Source organism: Oryzias latipes, chromosome 15 (assembly GCF_053564925.1).
Source record: "Oryzias latipes strain Hd-rR chromosome 15, Olatipes_Hd-rR_3.1".
Classification (NCBI taxonomy): Eukaryota; Metazoa; Chordata; class Actinopteri; order Beloniformes; family Adrianichthyidae; genus Oryzias; species Oryzias latipes.
The window spans coordinates 18733542-18758221 of NC_136251.1; the positions used below are offsets into that span (position 1 = coordinate 18733542).

General features: G+C 37.9%; 1 protein-coding gene and 1 long non-coding RNA gene across 3 annotated transcripts; both read left to right on the forward strand.

Moving 5' to 3' along the window:
• The first annotated feature begins 4985 nt into the window (after positions 1-4985).
• Positions 4986-20219, forward strand: LOC101159939 (transmembrane protein 26). 2 transcript variants are annotated; one of them, XM_078932451.1, is made up of 7 exons: positions 4986-5078; positions 5350-5463; positions 10540-10636; positions 10739-10834; positions 15907-16115; positions 17645-17724; positions 18544-20219. In XM_078932451.1, exons 2-7 carry the CDS (start codon positions 5420-5422, stop codon positions 18837-18839), a joined length of 822 nt encoding a protein of 273 aa, XP_078788577.1. In that variant the 5' UTR covers positions 4986-5078; positions 5350-5419; the 3' UTR covers positions 18840-20219. The 2 variants fall into 2 exon arrangements, with proteins under 2 accessions (XP_078788577.1, XP_004077349.1); XM_004077301.5 differs by lacking the exon at positions 4986-5078 and having other exon boundaries at positions 5149-5463.
• A 1714-nt stretch (positions 20220-21933) lies between these two features.
• LOC101160188 (uncharacterized) lies at positions 21934-24594 on the forward strand. The gene is made up of 4 exons (XR_013647951.1): positions 21934-22070; positions 22564-22660; positions 22826-22921; positions 24457-24594. It is a non-coding gene; the product is annotated as an uncharacterized LOC101160188 (long non-coding RNA).
• The last annotated feature ends 86 nt before the right edge of the window (positions 24595-24680 follow it).

Below are 24680 nucleotides of genomic sequence, written 5' to 3' on the forward strand. Positions count from 1 at the left end.
TATCTAATTTTATAAAGCAATTTAGCAGTCACTTGAAGTTGCCATGGTGACAAGAGGGTATTTTGAGAAAACTAATGACCTATGCGAAAACCACTCACTGTAAACTTCACTCAAGCTAAATGAGACTGCTGTCTGTGCTGTGTGTGATACATGGCTGAGAACTTAATCCCCTGCGCCATGCTTTGCCTTTTTTTCTGCACAGGACAAATTAAGGTTGTTAATATCAATGTAAAACATCTGTGGGGTGTTTACTGTACGGATTGTGTGAGCCAAACAGCGGCGAGAGACCAGCAAAGCTTTGCATAACAGTCTTTTGTTTTGATTGGTAATGCAGAATTTATAGCAGTTAAGGTCAGAGAGAAAAAGAAAAAATGGCCTCCAAAGAGCGAGAGAGAAAAAAAGCAAAAAGAGTGTGGTGTAACCTATTATGTTTCACACTAAATCCACTTTAATATCTCTATTTGTCAGCTTACGTCAAAGGTTCCTTATGAGAAGCACTTTGAAAAGTGGCTCTGTTCTGAGCCGAATCATATTTGTCCAATAACTGCTTGTCCTGCTGCAGCTGTCGGCGCTGGGACTGAATGAGTCATGTGTTGCCCATTTAAGTCCAATTTCTCCCATGCGAATGCCTGACATGTGTGAGTCTGCGGGGCTTTGTGTTGAAACAGTATTTCTGAGATGAGGGCAGGGAATCAAGGCCGGAGCAGTGCAACCATTTGAACACCTGCTTCACCCGTGACCTGCACTGTTTAAAGAAAGCTTCTATTTAGGAAACAGTCCAGTCACGTTGTTTCAGACAGAATTTCAGATCATGCTGCCATTCAATTACAGAAATAAACAAAAAGAGGAATAGGGAGGGGGAAAAATGTGTTTCCCCTTAGAATGAGCTTGAGTTATGTCCAATCTGTGATTAATCTGTCAAAATGCTGAAACAACAGTTAACCAAAATAGATGATCATGTGTGGAGAAATGTCTGCTGGATCAGATCACACTGTTTCACCCACTTTCCAAACAGTAATTCAGAGCACATTTGTTTTTTTCCCCTGTGAAACAATGGTGTGTAGTGACACCTGTTGGGGAACAGCAGTATGTATTTTCAAATTTCTTATATAGTTATTACAGCTTATTTATTTTTATCTGTTACATTTAATGATTGCAAAATATTTGGCATAAAAAATGCCAAATATTAAGTAAAGTTACTTTTTACTTTAAAGATACAATATGCTTCTACAACATTTGTTATTGATTATATGCAGACATCGGGCAAAGTGATTGCTCAGAAAAAACTTGTTTGTGCAGGAAGAAAGACAAAGCAGGGAAAAGCACAGAATAAAATAAACTTATAAAAAAGTGAATGAGAAAAGGGACAGAAAAGGAGAAGAAATGCAGAGGGAGGGGCAGTTTAAGAACTTCTTTGTTTTTTCTATTGTGGCCACAGCAGGGTACTGAAAGTGTTTTTGTTTCTTTGACCTTCTTTATTAAAACCAGACAAACTTAAGAATATGCAGAAGACCCTCATGTGTTCCTACTAGAAAGTGGGAGGATAACAAATTAGCACTTTCATTAAGTAAATGTTGTTTTGATACTGTCTAAAAGTTGAGCAGTGAAGTAGGTATTAGAGGCAAGGATCTCATAAAAAATATTGAATACAATCACTGCAGAGGGCCCCATGTTAGTGTTCATCTTGGCCCCCCAAAAGTCCGCCACTGATTATATGCCCTTTTTTTTAAAAGAAAATGTTTAAATTAAGTCTTATTTTATGTTTTCCTTATAACAAAAGTGTTTTTCTGTCTTTTAAACAGTAAATCAAACATTATGGTTATTATATGAAATACAAAAAAGTCTATTGTAAAATGTTCTTGAAAGATCTGGAAAATGCAATTACTTTAGAGTAAGCGTTACATATCTACAGCAAAACCCATTGTTTCACTCTGCTCTCATATCATCTGTGTGTACTCATCGTCTCCAAGTTTCCTCGAAGCAATCAAGGCTCCATCAATAACAAACATGCAACACTAATGCATATATTTTACTGAATAACACAACCCAAGCTGAAATGTTTTATTCATTTGTCTATTTAAAAGATCCAGAAGAAATAATAATAAATGAAAAAAAAGCCAAACAGTGAAGGATGCAGTAAGTATGAGGTTTGAAGGATGCAGAGGAGTTTAAAAGAAAACACAGTGAAAAGGCATTTGTGAATAAATGACATAAAAAATGTACCTCTCAAGGAAACCACGTTTATTTTGTAAGAAGGTGATTTCATGTTCCTGGAATTCAAAACAGCTTGTTAAATAAAAGTGTTTCACTATTCTTTACTGAGTTTTTGAAGGTCTTGGTTTCAACAATTTGAGATTTATTTCATTTCCAGGAGATTAACCATGGAATATGCTGCTGAAGAAATCAGAGAAACTGTGATCTGCTGCTCGATTGTCAAACGGGGACTTGAAACAACTGTTTCAGTTGTAGCTGTTGTGATTAAAGCAGCTAACACAGAGGCAATCACTGTTGTGTGATCAGTGTCCGCAGCCCCTCGGCCATTATCGTCTCCAGGCAGTCAAGAGCTGAATCTTGAACAGCATGTGGGACGGCCTTTCTGTCTCACTCAACAGAGGAGAGTTTGTATCCTTTCACAGACTCTTTCTCTCTTTTCCCCTGACAGAAAGAGCTCACATAATAAACTGGAAACATTCTGGTTTTAAATAAATTAGAATTTTATTTATTTAGGGGTTATTTGACAAACAAACTGGATACACATCAGTTTTCCTTTTTTGTTTTCTTACTTCCTTCTTCTTTTTTTTCTGCAGCCAGTTTCTGTCTCTGCTGAATTTTCTGCTGTCTGAAATTCTCTTTGTGATTTCACGCACATGAGGCAAGCCAAAGTGGGATGACAGAGACTTTGGAACAAAGACAGGAAAAGTCTGACTCCCTTCCAAGGTCACCCGCCTTTCAGCTCTTTCCTCTCTTTTGCACACTCTGGCCTGATAGATTTCAGCAGAAATTAAGTCAGCCTGCAGCCAAGTGGAGCACAGTAATGTGTGTCTGCGTTTCTTTGAAAGTGTTGTTTTCTCCAGAGAGAAAGCAGGAAATGACATTGAAACTGTTGGTTTTAATGCATCAAATATGACAATGTGCTTTTAATTTAACTTGTTTTAATGGATTATGCATATTTAATAAGGTGCACTATATGTTTAATCACGTAAAATATCAAATACGCATTTTTGAAACAGGTTTACATGTAGTCTAAGCATAAGTGAAAATATATTTAAGTATTATCTTCTTAATTTTGCAGAAAAAAATCAAATACACTTGAAAAATAATGTTTGTTTTCTATGTTTGACTCTGCAGTCTTTTCAAAAATGTGCTTGCTAGTTCATTCTGTGCAAATTATTGTTATTTTCACACGCCCAGTGGCCTTGTGGTCTTGTGGTAGAGTGTCCACCCTGAGACTGGAAGGTAATGAGGCCGAGGCATACCAAAGACTATATGGGACCCAAAGCCTACTGCTTGACACTTAGCAATTAAGGTTTGGATTGGGGGGTTTAAACCACCAAATGGGGACCGGACCGCACCTGTGTCTGCAGCTCACCACTCCCCCAGGGGATAGGGCAAATGTGGAGAACAGGTTTCACACACCTAGGTGTGTGACAACTAATGGGATGTTTTTTCATTTCAAATATGTTTCAATCAAAGTTCAGATTTGTTTTTTTACATCAGTAGCATCACTTCAGCTTTTCACAAGGACACAAGCACAGATGTAAATGCTAATATTCATGGGTTCACATGCTTTTTTTTAATTCATTTTGTTTTTCTTTTCAGAAGGGGGGGCAGAACTGCCACCAATATGACAGTTCAAACTTTATTTATCAAACTCACTATTAGTTTTAGTTTAGTTTTAGTTTAGTTTATTTTTCCACAATGTGTCAAAAGCAAAAAATGACTATGACTGAAGACAAAGTGTAATATATGAGATTGTTGCCTTTTCTACAGTATGTTCAACATTTTATACGTGACTCTATTTCTGAACAGAATGAAGCTGAAATCTTTAAATGTTCTCTTTCAAAGATACCACAGAAATTACTGATATTTTTTACAGTTCCCTAACGAATGCACAGGGAAATCCCTGTGCCAAAGATAATCAACATCTGCTTTGTGTTAGTATTTATGCCAACACTCATGCAAATAGCATCCTCGCTTCTTGAGGGAGACTATCTCAGAGTGTGTTTATCTTCTGTATAAGAGTTTTGCTGTTCAGAATAACAAACAGTGAGAAGGAATTTTTGGCATCAGCATTCTTAAACTGTAGTCTGACTACAGTTTAAGACAGAAACTCTTTTCTTTCCCAAAGGACTGAAATCCATCAAATGTAAAACGCATTGTTTTCTTTGCTCCGGTGGGAAAATTGTAGTAACTGATTAGTTAATCAAGGCATTCATGTCAGTACTTTGACATGTGAACAATACAAAGCATTTTTTGGTTTTACATTTGGTAATAGGACTTTCTAAAATATTAGTGTTTTCTTAAAGTTTTGAATGTAAGCGTGGAGGGAGATCATTTTTGCCCTTAATTGTTTAAGAGCACTGGAGCATATTTAACGAAGCAGTAAAAGTTAAGTTCTATAGGTCACTGGGTTATCACCAAATCAATTACACTGAATTGGTCATACTTTGCCTTGTCTAATACAAGACAAATATTTATATTGGTGTGTTTTTGTTTTATTTGTATTTTTATTGTAAATGTTCAACTATTATTGCAGCAATTTTTGTTTTAATGTAATTTAATTAATTTTGAAAATATACTATTTATTTATAATTAATTTTCAAAGCAGGCATTATGGAGCATACGAATTAGCTATGCTTTTAAAAACTATTTTCCATTGTCTTTTAGAAATTTTAAAATCAAAACATGTAATTTCTAAAAGAATTATTGTTTACTTGTTTTCTGATTTCCAGAATGGACAGTAGAGGGCGCTCTGTCCTCGCAGTACTCTTAATAATGGATCTAATGCGGCTCTCTCCTCTTCGCGCAATGTTGTAAAGTCTGTCAGTGAAAGGAAAATCTGAATAAACTCTGGTGAGGTAGGCATGACTTACTTTTTCACATCAACATCATGTGATCCGGACGGTGGGAGAAATGGCCATTATAGGGGCGGAGCTAAACCTTTGGGCCCCTTTTTTGAGGTGGCCGCTTGTCGGGACCATCTGTGTAAGGTCGAGACTTACTTTGTCAGGAACAGCAGGACGTTTTTGAGACCTGCAGCTTTTTCAGCACTATGGGCATTTGTAAGTTCATTTGTGCGGTCATCACCAGAGCTCTGTTCATTCTGGTTTCTCTGGTCGGGGTCTTTAGGGTGACATCTGTGAAAAATGACCGCAACTACTGGTTCCTGACTTTCCTCTTTTTGCCGCTGGTCACTGAAATGATAATAACTCTGAAGAGGCGAAAGGGAAAAGATTACAAATGGTAAGACACGTTTCTCTGTACATGTATTTATGATGATGATTTTTGAGTGTGCATTTCACAGCAGTGCCTGAAACTAATGATTAATATTTAAATCCATGTATTGACATTTTAAAAAAGAAGTTCTTAGTTGACTCAGAACTTTGAACTGTCCCCTAGTTCACCATATCCTGCCTTTTCTAAAGCTGCTATTGTCCTGCATTTGAGGATGGGGAGGAACCCATGGATTCTTTCTAAGAAATACACCTTTATTTTGATTCAATGCAGCATTTATGTCCAAGAATTCTGAATGTTTATTTAAATTTCCACAGCACAGACAGGAGGGATGGAAAGATTTCATTTAATAAATGAAACAGAGACTCCTTTAGAGGTGTCTGGAGGGTTAGATGACAGCAAAATAGTGGCGAAGTCTGCTTTCCAACCACTGTGGTTCAATGGTTGGAAAATGTTTAATGAATGAAATAAACAAGAGGGGAAAAAACAGATTTGCTGGAGGAAGATTATTTTCTCTTAAAATTTTTCTTGTTGGTTTTTGTTTTGACTGTCCTTTTTGTTAACTTCCTGCAAGATTGGTCTATCCCGAGCTCTCTGTGTTTATGTTTTTTTGCGGTCTATTTGCTGTGTTGGATGGTGAATGGATGGGCAGTGAAAATAAAGAGCAAAGGAAACAAATGTTGTGTTTGCTGGAATTTTTCATGGTAGCAGAGGATGGTTACCAACTATAGAATAATGCCAAAGTTTGGCAAAACAAGATCAAAAATGAAGTTGGCATTTGGTGACTTGTTAGGGACTTTGATCAAAAGAAACAGGCACTTCCCGTGGCGCTGGAGTCAAAAGGGTGAGCCAGAGAACCGGCTTTGGAAATATGCACAGAAGATCTAAAAAAAAATGAATGGGGTGGAATTTTTGCTTGAAAAACTGGACACAATACTTTTAAGAGAAGAAAAAGACCGAGCTAATGAAGCAAACTCCGATTTTGATTCAATATCCAAAGAAAATGCAATGTCCATGGAAGATTACATAAAAGAGTTTGAACAAAGATAGAATCTCTGCAAAAAGCACAACATGACTCTGCCGGTCGCTGTTTTGGCGAAAAAACTTCATGACACAGCTTGTCTTCATGAGAACAGCAGGCAACTCGCTCTTACAGCGTGCACAGATTTAAGCAGATTTTTGGAGGAAAAAACTACAGAAACAAGTAAAAGCAGTAATACACAAGATGCAGGGTTTTTTTCACAAATCAAAGACCAGCAGTCAAATTTAGACAGAGCAGCAGCTCATCACAGACCAGACAGCGGCAACTGCAGCAAGGCACAAATCCACTTGACAAGTGTTGGAGAAGAACTACATGCACCATCTGCCAGAGCACCTACCATTGGGCTAAAGATTGTCCTCTTGAGAAATGATGTAAAACTGACAGAGGATGAAGGTGTGAAGAATGTAACATTACACTATTCACTGAAGCAAATATGACAGAGTCAGAGATTTTTCTACCTGAATCACAAGGATCGGCCATCATTGACTCTGCATGCACATGTACTGTTTGTGGTGAAAACTGGTTGGAGAGTTAACATGAACGACACAAAATGATACAAACAGAATCTCCAAGTTGCAGGCCTTTTAGTTTGGGAGATGGTCAAGTGGTGGATTCAAACAGAAAGCTAAAGCTCCCAGCAGACATTAGGAAAACAAAACGCCACATTGAAAGTGAACTTGAGCCCACTGATATTCCTTTGTTGCTGAGTACAATGTCTCTGAAGACAGCAGGGACTGTTTTGGACATGGGGAATTACAGAGTCGTCATGTTCAAGGAACAAATACCCCATGAGCTCACTAGTTCGGGACAATATTGTGTGGACATTACAGATAACACTGCAGGAGTGAGCTGTAGTGAAAGTGAAGTTCTTGTTGTTACAGCAGAGATGTCTCAAAAAGAGAAGCAGAAAATACTCCGTAAGCTTTGCAGTTCAGCCATGCCTCTGCAGACAAGCCGCAGAGACTCTGGAAATAATGAGAAAGATTTTTTGGTCCTTTTGCACCAGATCATTAATGACTGTGAGATTTGTCAGAAACACCAAAGGACTACACCCATGACATCAGAATACAATGAGACAGTAGAAGTGGATCTGTGCGAGCTGGAACCTGGCTTTTGGTATTTCCACATCATTTGCTGCATTTCCATTGACTACAAAATTTCACAAATTTGATTTGCAATAATGTATGCCGTTTCATGGCTGCCATTAATTGAATGAGTTGTCGTTGCCCTGTATTCAGGAACTGAGTGAGCAAACCTTACAACTGCGCAAGCACAATGCCAACTGAGGTGGTCCGCACGTTACATCTGCCGTTTTTTTTTTGTCTAATAAAGCCTCTAAAAAATGAAAGTCCCGACCCACTGCGTCTTGGCTGCCTTGCTGGATTTGACATGCAAATTTCGGCCAATCAGATCAACCAGAAAAGTTACCTCGCCCAAGTGACAAATAAACCCCCTAAACATTGCTAGCAAACCCAAGGAGCGTGCAGGAGTGCCGCTCGGTTGGATTGCAACCCTGCAGTTGTAAAATGCGGGGTCGCTCGGTTAGAATTGTGCTTGCGCAATACATTCGCTCAGTTATCTTTGGGCTCGTTCAATTAATGGCAGCCATGAAACGCCATACATTTGTTTAATGAAAACCAGAATTTCGGGTGAAAAAACTCAGATTTATCAAAAAAAAGATTTTGCGCTTGGAGGAGGTGGTTTTTTGGGTGTATCGAAATGGACATATTTAGCAAAACTGCAATGGAAACACACTTTTTTAGAATTAAATGCTCTTCTTGGCAGCAACTGGCTGCCCTTAGCCCTGCACAGTGTGGCACAATTAGAGGTCCCACAGTGTCAGACAGCTTGTCAAAAGTTGAGCGTGTCATTCGGAATGGTTGGTGTTACGGCGGGGGGTTGGGGGAGCACCCAGGCGGAGAGAGGAGGAGGAGGCAGGAGGTTCCAGGATCACAAGTGTTTATTCAGCGAAAAAGTCCAAAACCAAACAAAACTCCACTGCAGCATGCAGGCAAACTCGAGACTCGAAAAAACACTTAACACACAGGAACTCGGAATCATCAACTTAACATTAGACTATGGATCAGCACAGAAAGGGAAGACAGGACTTAAATACAGGACTGACGAGACACAGGGGAAAACAATGAGGGCAGATGGGGACCAAAGTAATACTAGAAACAACAACAACACAACAGAAAGACCTACAAAATAAAACAGGAAACGGAACTCAAAACATGACAAAAACAAAAGACAACTAGAACACAAAAGTAAAGAAACTAAAACTTTGATGGTTGGATCCACAGCTCCTCTGTAAAATCACCAGTAACAGTTGCCCAAATTGGCTTCATCTGTAGCCCCTCCCACATAGCTTGTTACTCCATGGCCTGAATAAGATGCCATTGTCTCCTTTGATAGATGATGATGAGCGCTAGTGCCATGGTAGAAATTTGGATATATCTTGTCGTGTTATCAAATAGGAAAAAAGAGTCCAACTGCTTACTTGTTGGAACGTATATTTTTTAATACCGCCAAACAGGCTTCTCACATGACATATGTAGAGACTGTCAATGGTGTAGCTGCGCGGCACGCGCCCGGCGCTGCTGGGACGTCATCCAAATGCTCGATTGTTGATCTTTAACAATTCTTGCTCTCATCTGTCGCTGGGTTTTTGAAATGACTTATTGCAAGAGTTGGTTTGTGTTTATTTGGATCATAATTATTTAACGGAAAGAGCATAATTGCAAAATTGTGTTTTTTTGGCATTTCTAACATTTTGATAAAGTGTTGCACATATGTGTAATGGAAAAACAGCTACTGATCACTTCACACTCTTCAGTGCAGGTAACATCTTGAGAATCAAGAAACCTTCATAGATCATCAATTCCTTTTTTCATTCATTGATAAGTGTTCATGGTGTCCCAAAGTGGATTTACACAGACAACGCTGACTAGAAGGGTTCTAGTATAGTCATTGGTCAGGATGGGGCTGTAGTGTTTAGACATGGTGGGATTATTTTCAGAGCATATCAGTCCAGGCTGAAGAAAGTTAATGCACAGGATGAAAGTCAAGAAGCGCAGCTCAGTATTTCTGTTAGTGGGAAAGAAAATGGACACACAGAACCAGATGTGAGAGAGAACTCAGCAGATGAGTTAAGTGTACATGAAAACATAGAAGCAGATAATAATACAGGTTTAGAGAAGGATGTAACAATTACTGAGTCTCCAACTGATGTGAAACTGAAGACAGGTGAGAATTTCACATTCACAAACACAGAAAAACAAAAAACATGGCATCCAGTATACAGCCAGGGTTTTAGGCAGAACAGGGAAAGCCAAGGGACAGTACAAAAACTGATACAATGTGCAGCATATTGGACCGGTAGTGAGTGACAAACACAGGCATTCGATTCTGAAGTACTTATTACCAAAGACATTTCTTTTGATGCTGCAAAACAGTAAGAGTTTGAAAACTGGCGATGCAATAGTGTTTTGAAGAGGTTGCAGATAATGGTCAAACACGTATCACTTCAAGATGGGTGTGTACACTGAAATAAACTGCAAATGGTATTGATCCTGAAGCTCCCCTTGTGGCTAGAGGTTTTGAAGAAGCAAACATTTACAAGCTACAAAAGGATGCTACTACATGTCCATCAGAGTCATACAGACTCCAGATCTGTCAGAACAAATGGAAAGTTCATTCTATTTGTTCATTATTGCATACATACATATATATATATATATATATATATACATAAATATATATATATATATATATATATTTTTTTAAGTTAGACGGACATTGTGAACTTCCTGTGAGACTCTGTTCTATCACGAGCTCTCAATGTTTTTGCTTTCTCTCTGCCGTGTTGGATGGTGAATAAGGTTGAGCGAAAATAGAGAGCAAAGGAAACAAACGTCGTGTTTGCTGGATTTTTTCACTTTTTCCAGATCGTTGTATCTCTAAAAACTCCTTGAAAAAACCTTTTCTTTTTGCATGCTTTGGTTTGTGACTTCTCTCATATGATGCTTTTGGTTCTATTGCAGGTTCTCTCCTCCTATCTTTCTGTTTCTCATCAGTATCATTCCCTCAATCTGGATCCTTGAGCTCCACCATCAAGAGAACAAATCCAGCAACCCCAAGGTGTCAAAAACCCAAATGCTTCATTGTGACTGCTTTAACTTGTCCCCTAGTTTTTAGCTGTGATTTGTCAACCAATATTAATTGCTTTTTTTCTGTTTTCAGTGCAGTAAGCTTGACTCCTGGGAGAGTTTGCGGAAAGTGGTGACCTCGAATGAGACTTCAAGAAACGGCACTTCCCAGTTTGATGCTAATCTAGAGGTACACCCCAAAGTCTCCTTTTCCCTACATTTTTTTTATCTTTTGACGGCTTCTCAATCCCCAGGGAATAAACTGAATATAGGTGTGATACTTTTTTAAGATAGTAATTTTGTTTTTTTTCTACACAACCACATAAATTCCACTGAGCACAAGAGAAAGTGTAAAAGCTGACACATAGTTGGTTTCTATCTGCTGACTACAAAATCGAAAAAAAGGAAGTAGTAAAAAAAAGATAAAAGTTTAAAAAGGTTTGTTTTTAACTTTCACATTACTTTGTTTAGTTTTACAAGTGTACAAGTCAAAGAATGTGGAATAATTTTATTCTCAGTGTCAAACTCAACCGTTCCCCAAGTCAGTTCAGCTCTAAATAACATCCAGATGTATGTGTCTGTTCAAAGTTTTTATGTTGAAGAGCGCAAGTCTGTGGTTTTCAGGATGAGATCCAGAGGACACACATGAGATCCCCTGGGGAAAACTTCTTGGTATTTATGAAGAAGACTTTCCCAAAGCTTCCAACTGTTAGACAAAAGTATCTGCAGTTTGAGAATCCAGATGCAGTGCTAGAATAAAAAAAGTTAATATTCAAAGTGGGAAAACCTATACCACTTTCCCATAAATGAAAACTTGGATTCTGGGAATATTTTCCCACATTTTTCAGCCTCCGCAAAATGTAGTTCTGCAAAGAAAGGAAGAAATGAAGGAGGAAGAAAAGGAGGATTGAGACACAAGTATGAAAGACAAGCTAAGGGAATAAAGCATGTTAGAGTGAAACAACAGATGGCACATTTTGGACTCCAAAGTCTTCTGCCTGCAATGATACAGTGTAATATAAGTATGCTGGAGTCTGTGGCAGAGAGTGAGAATTGTACCCTTCAGTGTGTTGTGTAGGAATGTGATTCTTCATCCAAGTTAAGTGTCTGTTGGCACAAAAACTGTAGAACCTGTTTGGAGCTGGAATAAACTAAAAGATGTAGCATCAACTCAAATATTGCTCTACATACCTCTATTACCTCTATTGCTCACTTTAGTAAAACCTTCTTCAATCCAGTTCCCACCACAGCTCAGGGGACACATGGATGTCAATGTGAAAGTGTGGAAATGTTTCTTCTTTTCTTGTCCACACTGGAATCCCTTTCTGCCATCCAGCCTGGACTCATTGCTAAGATAGACCGTCTCCAGTTCTGCATAATAATAATAAATTGATAAATAAATAAATTAATAAATAATAATTGATACATTATTAATCCCACAATGGGGAAATTCTTCGCCGCATTTGACCCATCCCCTGGGGGAGCGGTGAACCACGCTCGGGAGGCAGTAGCGTTAAGAGTCTTGCCCAACACCCCTCACTGGGTGATGTTAATTGCTCGCCATTGATATAGTAATTGCCCCCAGTACCATTGCTCATTCCCCTCCGGGAATTGAATCCTGGATTCCTGCGTGGTAGCCTTTCACCTTACCAACCGAGCTACCCAGATGCAAAATCATGTGGTCATACAGAAGGACGTAACAATCAGACAAAAAGACTGTTGTTAGGATTAAAATTGCCTTTTAAATCACTTTCCAAAATCCGTTTGGGACAACAGGAGCATTGTTTAGTGTCAAAATGTCACTAACAGAAATGGCAACATACATCTTACATGATATTTTGCTGCCACATTGCATCACGTGAATTGTTGAATGGTAGTGGTGTCTTACTTTTCAACAGTGTGTGTGGATATTCATGAGGTGTTTCTTTACTTGATTATTATAGTTATGGTAAATGATCTTAAAGACCCACTCAGATGAAAATCTGTTTTTTTTTTTTCTTGTGGCTTTTCTCTGATGATGGAGGACATATATAAAGAAAATTCAACTCAAATTTACATTTCTGAGTATTCACGAAAAAATGCTGGTAGAAAAATAACCTATTTGTGATGTAAAAAAATGCTGGTGGGCCACAGGCTATCTGCTCGAAGCTCTCAGCACCTGGGAGGGGAAGGGGGGCGGGACTGCTCCGCGCCAACAGTCCCACCCCCAACTCAGAGGCAAATTTCTAATGAACTACTGCCGCTATGCAGAATCTTTGTCCTAGATACGACCTGCTTTTATAATTTTGGCTAATAATCATAGTTAAAACACCACCAGGAACACTTTGAAAAAAATATGAATAGATTATTGGATTGGGACCTTAAATCATTTTTAATTCAGAAACTCGAGCAGGTTGATATTATCATAAATGGATCATAAAACGTCTTCTCAGAAGTCTGTGATTTCTTCTGTTCTTCCTGTCCAAGTTTTTCCAAAACTAGAGGATACTGCTGAAATTCAGTTAAGATGAAACAAATATTTATTTTTTATAAATAGAAGTTTGCCAAACTGTTTGTGTCCATCTTTCTTGTATAAACCCTTTGAAGCTCAGCGATCATTGAAAGGAAGATGCACAAACCTGGCAACACAATGAGGTTCTAGTTTGGAGTATTCATATTTGCTACATTTTGGCTTGCTTACTTCAGTGAATACAAAGTTTCTGTGTATAAATGAAGATAGCTGTGTGTGTGTGCACATGTGTGAAGTGAGATAAGAGCGTCCAGTGTTCTCCAACGGATGTATCGGCGTTAAACAGAGCAGCTCCGTCTGTCTCTGCCTTCAGAGGGTTTGAAACATGAAGCAAAGGTGTTTGAGCTGGTGTGGTCGTTCTTGTGGAGTGTGGACCGGAATGGGGCTAACCACATAACCCAGCGGGGTTGTGGTGATATCTGTAATGGTGGACAATTTCTAATGGTACGTGCTTTGTCAGAATGGAAGCTGTGAATCCAGTAGGAGGAAGATTGAAGGAAAGACGGGTCGTTGGCGCCTCCAAGTAATTGGGATTTGCCATTTGCTGTTAAAGCAGAAAGGAAGTCGATAAACAAGATCCAACCCTATTATGTGGGAAGTAGCCCCCAGCGTTTTGGTTGACTTGTAGGCAAGCTGATTTAACTAGAGGACGGATGCCATTGAAAATCCTATTAAAAAAATTTAGGCAAGTCCAAATGTTCAAAAGTGAATGAGCTCTTGAAAGCTTGACAAAGATCCAAATGATGGCTGATGACTTCTTTAATATTTCTGCTGAGGGATTCCTAAATACTCCAAAAATAGCAGCCTTTCAAAAACTGACTTCATAGAACAGTCCTTCATCACCTGTGCTGATGTTGTTCCTGGCAGCATTATTCCTCTAAAGCAGGAGTGTCAAACTCATTTTCACCGAAGGCCACATCAGCATAGTGGCTGTCCTCAAAGGGCCAGACATAACGTACACATGTAACTAAATGTAATGAAAAATAAATGTAACTACTCCTTAATTTTAAATAACCCTTTATTTATTTATTATAACCTTCTAAAGTGACAATTACAGTTGAATAGAAAACATATGTTTGCTTGTTACTCTGGCATAAATCCTTTTAAGTTTGATTCTGTCAGGTTAGGTTATATGGACATTGTTTAAGTCCTAATGTATAGTCACCCAATCCGATATTTCAAGTCTGATTCCACCTAGATATGATAAAAAACACACCAATTTTTATTTTTTATTTTAAGAAATGAAAAACTTTTATGGTCTCGCGGGCCTTGAGTTTGACACATGTGCTCTAAAGAGAGCCCTGTCCTTCTTTTTCTGTGTTTATGGTGTCAAAGTCACAGCAGAACGTCGTTGATTTTTAGGAAATATGGTGGAATTCTCTTTTCTATGCAGTCCCTAGTTGTTATAGGTCTGTTTCTTTCTTCAATTTTTTTCTGACAACTCAACTCTAAACCTATCCATTCGAAAATGCAGTCTGTCGAAATCTGCAAATCCATTGTCCCGCCATGTTTTGCTGTAAACGAAAAAATATTTTATTAGAAAAGTTTTTATCAAAAAAGTTAAATAGGTGCTTTACTATGGAAGTAGTTTATTCCGAGTTGGCTTTCAGTTGGAAGTATCAATATTTAGATCATGCTAAACAAGTAAAAAAAAAAAACAAAGCTCACTTTTTTGAAAAGATAGATGGTAATGTAAGCCTCCATTCTCATTATGGGCCGACTAAATCCATTTAGCACTCATTTATGGTGATGCCATAAAGCTTTACTTTTACATAGGAATCCATTTGCCACAATGCATTTGGACCTACACTGCAGACGGCGTAAACGGCATGGCCGCTGGAAATCCACTCTTTGCAGGTCAAGAATTTTCTTTTGCAGAAGCCCAGTGTCATGCAAATTCTTTACAAAAATGGTTCACAAATCATTGAAGAAAAAAGGTCCAATGCACTGTCTAGTGGGTCTAAATGACCCAACTCCCAATGGTAAAGTGCCTAGGATAGCACAATGGTTACAGGAAGCATTTCCAAAGTTGTTTATATTTTTTTATTTGATGACAATAAAAAAATATAGTCTGTGAAATGTGACATACATTTACATAAAGCAAAGCTTTCATGTATTTTGTACTTGTAACTGTCTACAATTCCCATATGTTTGAGGGTTTGAGGCTTTTATTTATTTGTTGATTGTTTTTTCTGTTTGTAGCTCCATCCTCCGTTAGTTTTTAAACTGATTAGTACTTTTTTCCTAGAACTTTGTTGGTAACAACTATGTAACGACGTGCAAATAAAAAAAAGTAGTTTAACTGTAATGTTTATGTTTTGGGCTGTTTCAGACTCTTTGGGGCCCCAGTGGGTGGTGTCCTGGTGAAATGCAACAGAAAACAGCTGCTCTGCAGTAAAGTTTATAAGGAGAATTTTAAATGTTGTATTTGTTTGTGACACATTTTTTTTCTATTTCGTTTTTACAGAAAAGCTGTAATTAGTTGACTGTCTTTCTATGGAGATTTGTTGATTGCAAGAATGTTTACCGGTAAATGTTGTCTCATCCCTTCCCCACTGTTGGCAGTGGGTTGAAAACTACTAAAGGAGATTTGCTGACATTGTTTACTCTACACAAAAAAATCTTCAAAGACGTTATGAAAATCCTATTCCTTTAGCACTTTGTCAAAAACCTGTAATTGTCACCAGAAAACTCCTTTATGTCTTATGATATAAACATTTATTTATTAATCTCTTTTCTCACTTTTGTTTTAGAACCTTAAGGCGGTGTTGGCAAGTGTGTGTTCCAATGACTGGATCCTGGCTCTTCATCAGATCTTACTTATCCTCCTCATCGTAGGGAAGTGGCTTCTTCCTCTTGGAGGCGGGGTCACAAGAGACGAGTTATCGCAACTTCTTCTGATTTTTGTCGGCACAGCGGCAGACATCCTTGAATTTACCAATGAAACGCTGTCAGATGTCAAGTGGGTATAAAACTAGGAAGGAATTATGCATAGTTCAATGTTAAATGTCCCATTTCATTTAAATAGATTTCCACGACTTCCTAATGCAGTCAAACTGTTTATAGATTACTACTTTATATATTAAAGTACTCCCCTTTTTATTAAATACCCTAAAATATTCAAATGTCAAAATGAATTTTTACATTCCATAATTATTGCAGTAAAGAATGCACATCTGTGAAGACGTTCCTTTAGTCCATATGGTTCCACAGTAGGAAAAGTTTTCCTAAAAAAAAAGTTATCTGAATTGTTGAAGATGTTTCGTCTCTTATTCAAGATGTTTTCTCAATTGAAAGCAGGCATGTCCAAAGTTTGGCCCAAGGGCCAAATGAGTCCCAACTTTAAAATTCTACCGGCCCGCAGGCTCCAGTCATAAAACTCAACAATATGCGGCCTTCACCACATTCTAACGACCTAGTTGCGATTTCTTGATTGTGATTGGTTAAATCATGACAACAACCTTTGGCTACTTGACCTTCAGACTCTTAAGGGCCAAACAAGAAGAACAAATTTTTTTTGTGTCTGTGATCAAAACCACCATGGCTTGTTCTCCTGAATAAGTAAAAGTATTTGTATTATTTCCCTGTTGGCATGATTTATATTGCACAGAAAGACTTTTTAACTTGTTCTGTCCAACAACTGAGCAAACAGATGAGACCTGTGTGTAAGTCTTGTGTTGGACATTTCTGTTCTGGTCTTCAATTTAGAAATTCACAGTAATTTGGTCAACTTGAAAACTATCTTATTCCAAAAAAAAAAGGTTTATTAAATAGTTAATTTGCATTTAATATTACCACAAGGCTTCAAAAAATGCATGCCGACCGGTTGGCCCCTTACACATTTTCACCTCACCAAAATCTGTCCCTCTTTGCAAAACGTTTGGACACCCCTGACTTAAAGTGAGAATTAGTGCATCCTGTCTGCTTCATCCCTCCTCCTTACCTACAGTGTATTGATGGACAGTTTTTTTTTCGCTCATCTTAGTGTCAGATTTTGACCTTTGATGTAACATTCGTCTTTCCAGCAGATCTGGTATAATTGTTACAGCTTAAATTAATAACTTAGTCAAATCAGTGCTTGTATCCCCCACCTTTTCACCTTTCTTCCTTTTACTCTCTTCCACCCTCCCCTCACATTCTTCCCCTCTCCCTCCCCACACACACTAAATGTAACAAATAAATAAAAAATAATACGACAAAAAGGGGTTTATACAAATCTACACTCTAGTTTCTTGAAGCTATATAACCTCTTTTTGTGATAGTAAAACCTGTCCAACACAAAAAGCCTTCAGCTCTAATCTGTTTGCTCAGCTGTTGGACAGAACAAGTTAAAAAAAAAAAAACAAAAAAAAAAAAGAGAATTAGTGCATCCTTAAGAAGTGCATAAAATTTCTTTGTTTTGTTCTGTTAGCCAGTGCAGCGTGTTATTCAAAAAAATCATAAATGAGAAAAACAAAGATAGAATCTGTTTTTTTTTGTCTGTGTTTGCAGGGAAAACAGTCCTGAGTTAGTTTACATCATCCTCGGTGTGTGGACCTGGAGCATGCTGCAGTTCCCCTTACATTTGGCGGGTATGCTTCTCTATATCATGATGTCAGTGTGGGAACATTTTAACTAACAACCTGAAAGTCTAAACTCTGAAAGAACTTCCTCTTTTTTTCTTCTTTTCAATCCAACCATTTAAAGAAAAAAGTTTAGCCTTCAATAAACACAGAAATCACAGAGCAGAGAAGACAGAGCAAATATTTTCTTTTTCAAAGATGCAAAAGAAGAAAAAAAAAAGAGCAACTTGTTGCCTAGAAAGAAGAAAATTATTCCACTGAATAGGTCCAGAAAAGAATGACTTTTTGGAGTAAAAGACAAGGTTTTGAAAGAGAAGAGAATAATGGGAACAAGTTTGTTCTTGGAACTACAGTAATTGACTATTAAAGGCCTGAAATATTCATAACACAGCTTTATCGTTTGTAAATGGATTCTGGGTATGAGGATAATAACACTGCACTTATACTCCCGACAGGAAATAACATCAAAGCAATTTTCTGTAGTGTTTGTCTTTACAAACAAAGTTGCGTTTTTCACATTTGAATTGGATGGATCAGAATGAAGCAGAGTAGGGAGCTTGTGGCCCACCCCAACTGTTAATTGAGCCGTAATGCAACAAAAAAAAACAAAAGGCTTTTACGTGGCTGTAAGCAGTTGTTGTCTTATGTTTTAATTGTTGGTGCAACCACAAAACCTACTGTATATGTGGTTAAAAACCAACCAGCTCACTCACAAATGGCAGATAAGCTAAAAAGCAAATGTTTTCCCTGCAGACGAGGCTGTCATAATGTCATAAAGGAAGGTTTTAAGTCTCCTTTTGGTTGTCTGTTGTTTTTTTTTTTCAACAGTGGTGAACTCAAAGCGAGATAGCCAGGGGGATTTGAGCACCGATGAAGATTTTCTGCTGAGGAGAAACAGCACAGACATTTGGAACATCATGGAGGCCCTGTTTATCCAGGATGGCCCTTTTCTGGTGGTTAGGCTCACCGTCATGATCCTCTTTGAAACCATCCACCAGATGCTTGTTTTCTTTGCCATTAAGAATTCTTTGGTTGTTATATTGAACCTGTACAGGTTGTTTGTCATATGCCATGATTACAGAGCCTCGCGGCGTAGGCCGGGGGACAGCGTTGATGCCCCATGAGTTGGATGAGGTACTGGGTATTCCCAGAGACCCCAAGTAAAGCAAAAACTAAATGGGGTTTTACACAAATCATTTTTCAGCAGAAGAGAAACAAGAATGGTGTCCTTCTGATATTCTGAAGAAGATACTTTTTTTAATAACATTAAACAGGAAAATTGATTAAACACCATCTACTATGATCATATCATAAGTAGCAGTGGTTTTTAGAGTTAGTGGGTTTACATAATTGACTAAAAATGCAGCAAGATCCAAACAGAGGACGCTGCAAAAAGAGGAAGCAAGGAACAACAGGAAAAATGTGACTTTACAGACGGCTTAGAGCGTTCCTGTTGCTATCTCAGGAAACCTTTTGTTTAAAAAAATATCCTGAGAAGGCCACATTAGAACTAATGTCCATTCATATTACTGTCAGCAGAATTCTTTGCTATCAAGGCGGTCCAAAAGCAAAGTGTAAGAGCTCACAGTAAGGGACCGTTTTGTGGAAATTAGATATAGATCGACCACATTCCTTTGCTTGTGGTGCTTGGCAGACATCAAACTCAGGCGGCATTAACAGGAAATGTGGTTGACAAACATAAAGAAGATGCACGGCAGCTGTAGATTCTAGACAGAACCAGCAAAACCAGGAAAGCTACTCTGCTTTTTTTGGACACCAACCAAAGAGACAAAATCCCAATGAAGCACAAGATTTTTTATTTGTCATTGTAAGTCTTAAACCATTTGAAGAAAAGGTTATCCTTGTATTTAGAATAAATGCATCTACACTGTGTCTTTAAATTATTAATACATTTTCTTAGGTCTTAAAAGAAATCTTGAAAAAAAGAAGGATGTGTTTTGCACTCATAAAAATGTTTTATTTTGATTGTATGCATGGATACCTGTATTGTTATGTTACTTCATTAATTAACATATCCCTGAAGAAACTAAACACAACACAAACTGTACTCAGGTTTAAGCTTTGTCTGAGAAATCTGTGTGAATCTTTAAATCTTTGACTTGAAGGGTATTAAGAAAACATTAAATGAGTAAACACCCAGGTTTATATTTGGAAGTCAATTTTAGCTTTCATTTAATGATGTTATAACTTTATCAGTATGATTTTTGTATTTTTAATTCTTATTGTTTACTTCAAACAACATATATTTTTCTGTTTTTCCGATTATTTTTTTAATTCAGAGCCATGAAATGACTTTTACAGACCATGACTTTGGTGCTTCACCACAGATGTTTGTTGGAATTTCCTGTGTTGTTTTGCTGTGGCGCCTATTTATTAAACATGCATCACTGCAAATGTTCGAAGGAAATCTGAATTCAGCATCTCGATGCTTTTTTTTGTAACGTTTACCTATATATGCATATTAAAGGACGCATGGACATTTACACTTTGAAGATATGTTATTTAAGGATTTAACCTCCTAAGACCTGGCATCCACAAGCGTGGACATCACATTTTGGGTTTATTATCACAGTTGTCAATATTTTTTTCCGACTTTAAATGAACAGCAGACTACTAAACATTTTATTTGGTTTGTTTTCACTTTCGTCCTTCCTATTTTCAGATACAAGAACAGTGATTTCTTCAACAGCTATTCTGCTTTTTTCATTTGGATTTCTTTGTTTTGGTTCAGTCTGAGCTGGATAGATCGATTTCACTGTCTCAGTTTGACCAAGAGGGACTTTTTTGGGAAGTTGAATGTCATCGGCTGTATGTACTGTTGGTAACCGGAATTGTGAGAAAGGTGCTTGACCCTCTCTGCAAACTCACAACACCCTGTTCTATTTTCAAACCGTCAGAAGGCAGTGGATGAAGATTTGGCTCAAAGAGGACATCCTCTTGGTTTGGAAGCAACCCAGTTCTTATTCTGTACTTCATCCCTTTTGTCTGGCCAACTGGAATAGGGATGTAACTTTTGCCAGCTTTAACCATGCCATTGCCCACTTTGTCATCCCCATTTTCTCATCATTTTAAGAAATACTTCCGTTTTCCTACAATCAAAGGAAAATGCTGCGCTAACAGCTTCTGTGACTGTCTGGGGCAAGTCTATGCCTTTTTCTAGAAATTGTTGAATTACATTAACCCTTGTGCTATCCTAGGCACTTTAACATTGGAAGTTGGGTCATCTAGACCCACTAAACAGTGCGCTGAACCTTTTTTCTTCAATGATTTGTGATCTTCACTGGATCACATGAAATCTTTCCACCTTTATCCACTTTTGTCATGGTAGGGAGAACACGTCAATGCAAGGTTGGGGTCATCTAAGATAGCACAAGGGTGAAATCCTATGATTGGCTCATCTCTAACACCCTCTTCACTAGTTACCAAAACTGGAACTAAGAGTTTTAATTGTAGGAAGTTCTCTGATGGCAGCCTGAACTTAACTTCAACCCAGCCACATAAAGGAATTTGGGTTTTATTCACTGCTCTGACCTCCAATGTATTAGTTCCAATAATTTCAGTGAGAAGTGTGGATATTTTCCTGTCTCCAGGTCTCACTTATGAGACACATTTGCGATCCAGTGTTCCACAATGATTTTGTTTCGACTTCATCCAACAAACAAGAGATTAGATGATTCTTTAATTTCTCCTTTTTACTTTGATCACAGAATCCCGTTTACCTTCTGTCTGAGATATTACTAAGAATACGCTCCATTTTCAGAATTCGGCATAATAATTTCTGAATTCAATTTAAAATTTTCACTTTTTTTGTCGACTTACTTGCAGAATTAAGAGTGGAGGGTGCGCTGCCCTCGCAGTACTCTTAATAATGGAGCTAATGCGGCTCTCTCCTCTTCACATAATGTAGTAGTCTGTGAAGTCAGTGAAAGGAAAATCTGAATGAGATGTGAGGTAGACATGATTTACTTTTTCACATCAACATCATGTTGATGTTTATGGCAGAAATTGCCATTACAAGGGCGGAGCTAAAAATGTGGGTACCTTTTTTGAAGTGGCCACTTGTCGGGACCATCTGTGTAAGGTCGAGACTTACTTTGTCAGGAACAGCAGGACGTTTTTGAGACCTGCAGCTTTTTCAGCACTATGGGCATTTGTAAGTTCATTTGTGCGGTCATCACCAGAGCTCTGTTCATTCTGGTTTCTCTGGTCGGGGTCTTTAGGGTGACATCTGTGAAAAATGACTGCAACTACTGGTTCCTGACTTTCCTCTTTTTGCCGCTGGTCACTGAAATGATAATAACTCTGAAGAGGCGAAAGGGAAAAGATTACAAATGGTAAGACACGTTTCTCTGTACATGTATTTATGATGGTGATTTTTGAGTGTGCATTTCACAGCAGTGCCTGAAACTAATGATTAATATTTAAATCCATGTATTGACATTTTAAAAAAGAAGTTCTTAGTTGACTCAGAACTTTGAACTGTCCCCTACTTCACCATATCCTGCCTTTTCTAAAGCTGCTATTGTCCTGCATTTGAGGATGGGGAGGAACCCATGGATTCTTTCCAAGAAATACACCTTTATTTTGATTCAATGCAGCATTTATGTCCAAGAATTCTGAATGTTTATTTATATTTCACTGTACAGACAGGATGGACGGAAAGATTTCATTTATTAAATCAAACAGAGACTCCTTTAGAGGTGTCTGGAGGGTTAGATGACAGCAAAATAGTAGGGAAACCTGCTTTCCAACCCCTGGTTGCAACATTCATGCATGCATGCTTTAGTTTGTGACTTCTCTCATTAGATGCTTTTGGTTCTATTGCAGGTTCTCTCCTCCTATCTTTCTGTTTCTCATCAGTATCATTCCTTTAATCTGGATCCTTGAGCTCCACCATCAAGAGAACAAATCTAGCGGCCCTGAGGTGTCAAAAACCCAAATGCTTTTATTGTGACTGGTTTAATTGGCCCTTGTTTTGGGCGAGATACTTGGCAGAGCATTTATCACAAAAGCTTTAATTTTTGTGGAAAAACAAGTTTTCTGCTGTGATTTTTTAACTTATATTAAGTGCTTTTTTTTTTGTTTTCAGTGTCATAAGCTTGATTCTCGGGAGAGTTTGAAGAAAATTGTGACCTCGAATGAGACTTCAAGAAACAGCATTTTCAAGTTTGCTGCCAAACTGAAGGTACACTCCAATATGGAGGCCGAAAACGACCCCCCCCCTGGGTATTTTTACTGTTTTCTCGTGATAATGAGATCCACTATCTTTTTATCACAAGCAAGCGTTTATTCCCCTAAAACCGTCGACAACAGGTTGAATGACAGAACCCAGGGCTAAAAAATATTTTTTTTTTATTTGTTTTCTTGTGATAACGAGATAGTGGATCTCGTTATTTCGAGAAAACGATCAAGAAGAAAAGTAGGGCAGGCCGATTTCGGCTTCCATACTCCAAAGTCTTCTTTTTCCTTCCATTTTTCTGTTCTTTTGAAGGGCTTCTCAATTCCCCAGAATAAATTGAACAAGGGGGAGATACTTCTTTTAGATAGTGATGTTTTTTTGTCTTACACAACCAAATAAATACAGCAGAAAACTAAAGGAAGTGTAAAAGCTGACACATAGTCTGCTCTATCTGCTGACTAACAGACTTAAAGAAAGTAAGTAGGTAAAATTGATAAATTACGCAATGTTTAAAAAGGTTTGTTTTTAACTTTTACATTGCTTTGTTTAGTTTTACAAGTGTACAAGTCAAAAAAATGTGGAATAATTTTATTCTCAGTGTCAAACTCAACCATTCCCCAAGTCAGTTCAGCTCTAAATAACATCCAGATGTATGTTTCTGTTCAAAGTTTTTATGTTGAAGAGCGCAAAGCCTCTGACTGTTAGACAGATTGAGAATCCAGATGCAGTGCTAGAATAAAAAAAGTTAATATTCCAAGTGGGAAAAAATATACCACTTTTCCATAAATGAAAATTTGGATTCTGGGAATATTTTCCCACATTTCTCAGCCTCCACAAAATTAAGTTCTGTAGAATGTAAAGATAAAGATAAAATAAAAGATTGTTAGAAACACAACTGTTGAGAATTCTCTCAGGGGAAAAACATTTTACAGCACATTCATAGAAAGGCTAATCTTGCATTGTGGTTGTCCTTGAGTCCCTAACTGTGCAGCAACACATGGGTATTGAAGTTGTGGCAGGGGAAGGAAAGGAGGATAGAGACTGAGAATTATACTTCCAATGTGTTGTGTAGCATGTGTCTGTTGGCACAAATACTGTAGAACCTGTGTTGAGCTGTATTAAACTAAAAGATGCAGTATCAACTCAAATATTGCTCTACATACCTCTATTGCTCACTTCAGTAAAACCTTCTTCAAGCCTCAGCTCAGGGGACACATGGATGTTTATGGGAAAGTGTGGAAATGTTTCTTCTTTTCTTGTCCACACTGGAATCCCTTTCTGCTGTCCAGCTCACTGCTGAGATAGACCGTCTCCAGTTCTGCATAAATCATGTGGTCATTCAGAGGGAAGTACATGAGCTTTGTGTTATGAATAAAAACTATTAAAGGAAATTTGCTGACATTTTTCATTGTAAAAGATGACATCACAAATCCTATTCCTTTAGCACTTTGTCAATAACCTGTAATTGTCACTAGAAAACTCCTTTATGTCTTATGATATAAACATTTGTTTATTAATCTCTTTTCACACTTTTTTTTTAGAACCTTAAGGCGGTGTTGGCAAGTGTGTGTTCCAATGACTGGATCCTGGCTCTTCATCAGATCTTACTTATCCTCCTCATCGTAGGGAAGTGGCTTCTTCCTCTTGGAGGCGGGGTCACAAAAGATGAGCTGCTGGAACTTCTTTTGGTTTTTGTCGGCACAGCTGCAGACATCCTCGAACTTACCAATGAAATACTGTCAGATGTCAAGTGGGTAACAAACAA

Excerpts from the sequence above, each read along its gene's own strand:
- LOC101159939 (XM_004077301.5), top strand. The coding sequence starts at position 5,273 with ATGGGCATTTGTAAGTTCATTTGTGCGGTCATCACCAGAGCTCTGTTC. Across the intron at positions 5,464-10,539 it reads AAGGGAAAAGATTACAAATG|GTTCTCTCCTCCTATCTTTC; the intron begins GTAAGACACGTT and ends GTTCTATTGCAG. Across the intron at positions 16,116-17,644 it reads GAAACGCTGTCAGATGTCAA|GGAAAACAGTCCTGAGTTAG; the intron begins GTGGGTATAAAA and ends CTGTGTTTGCAG.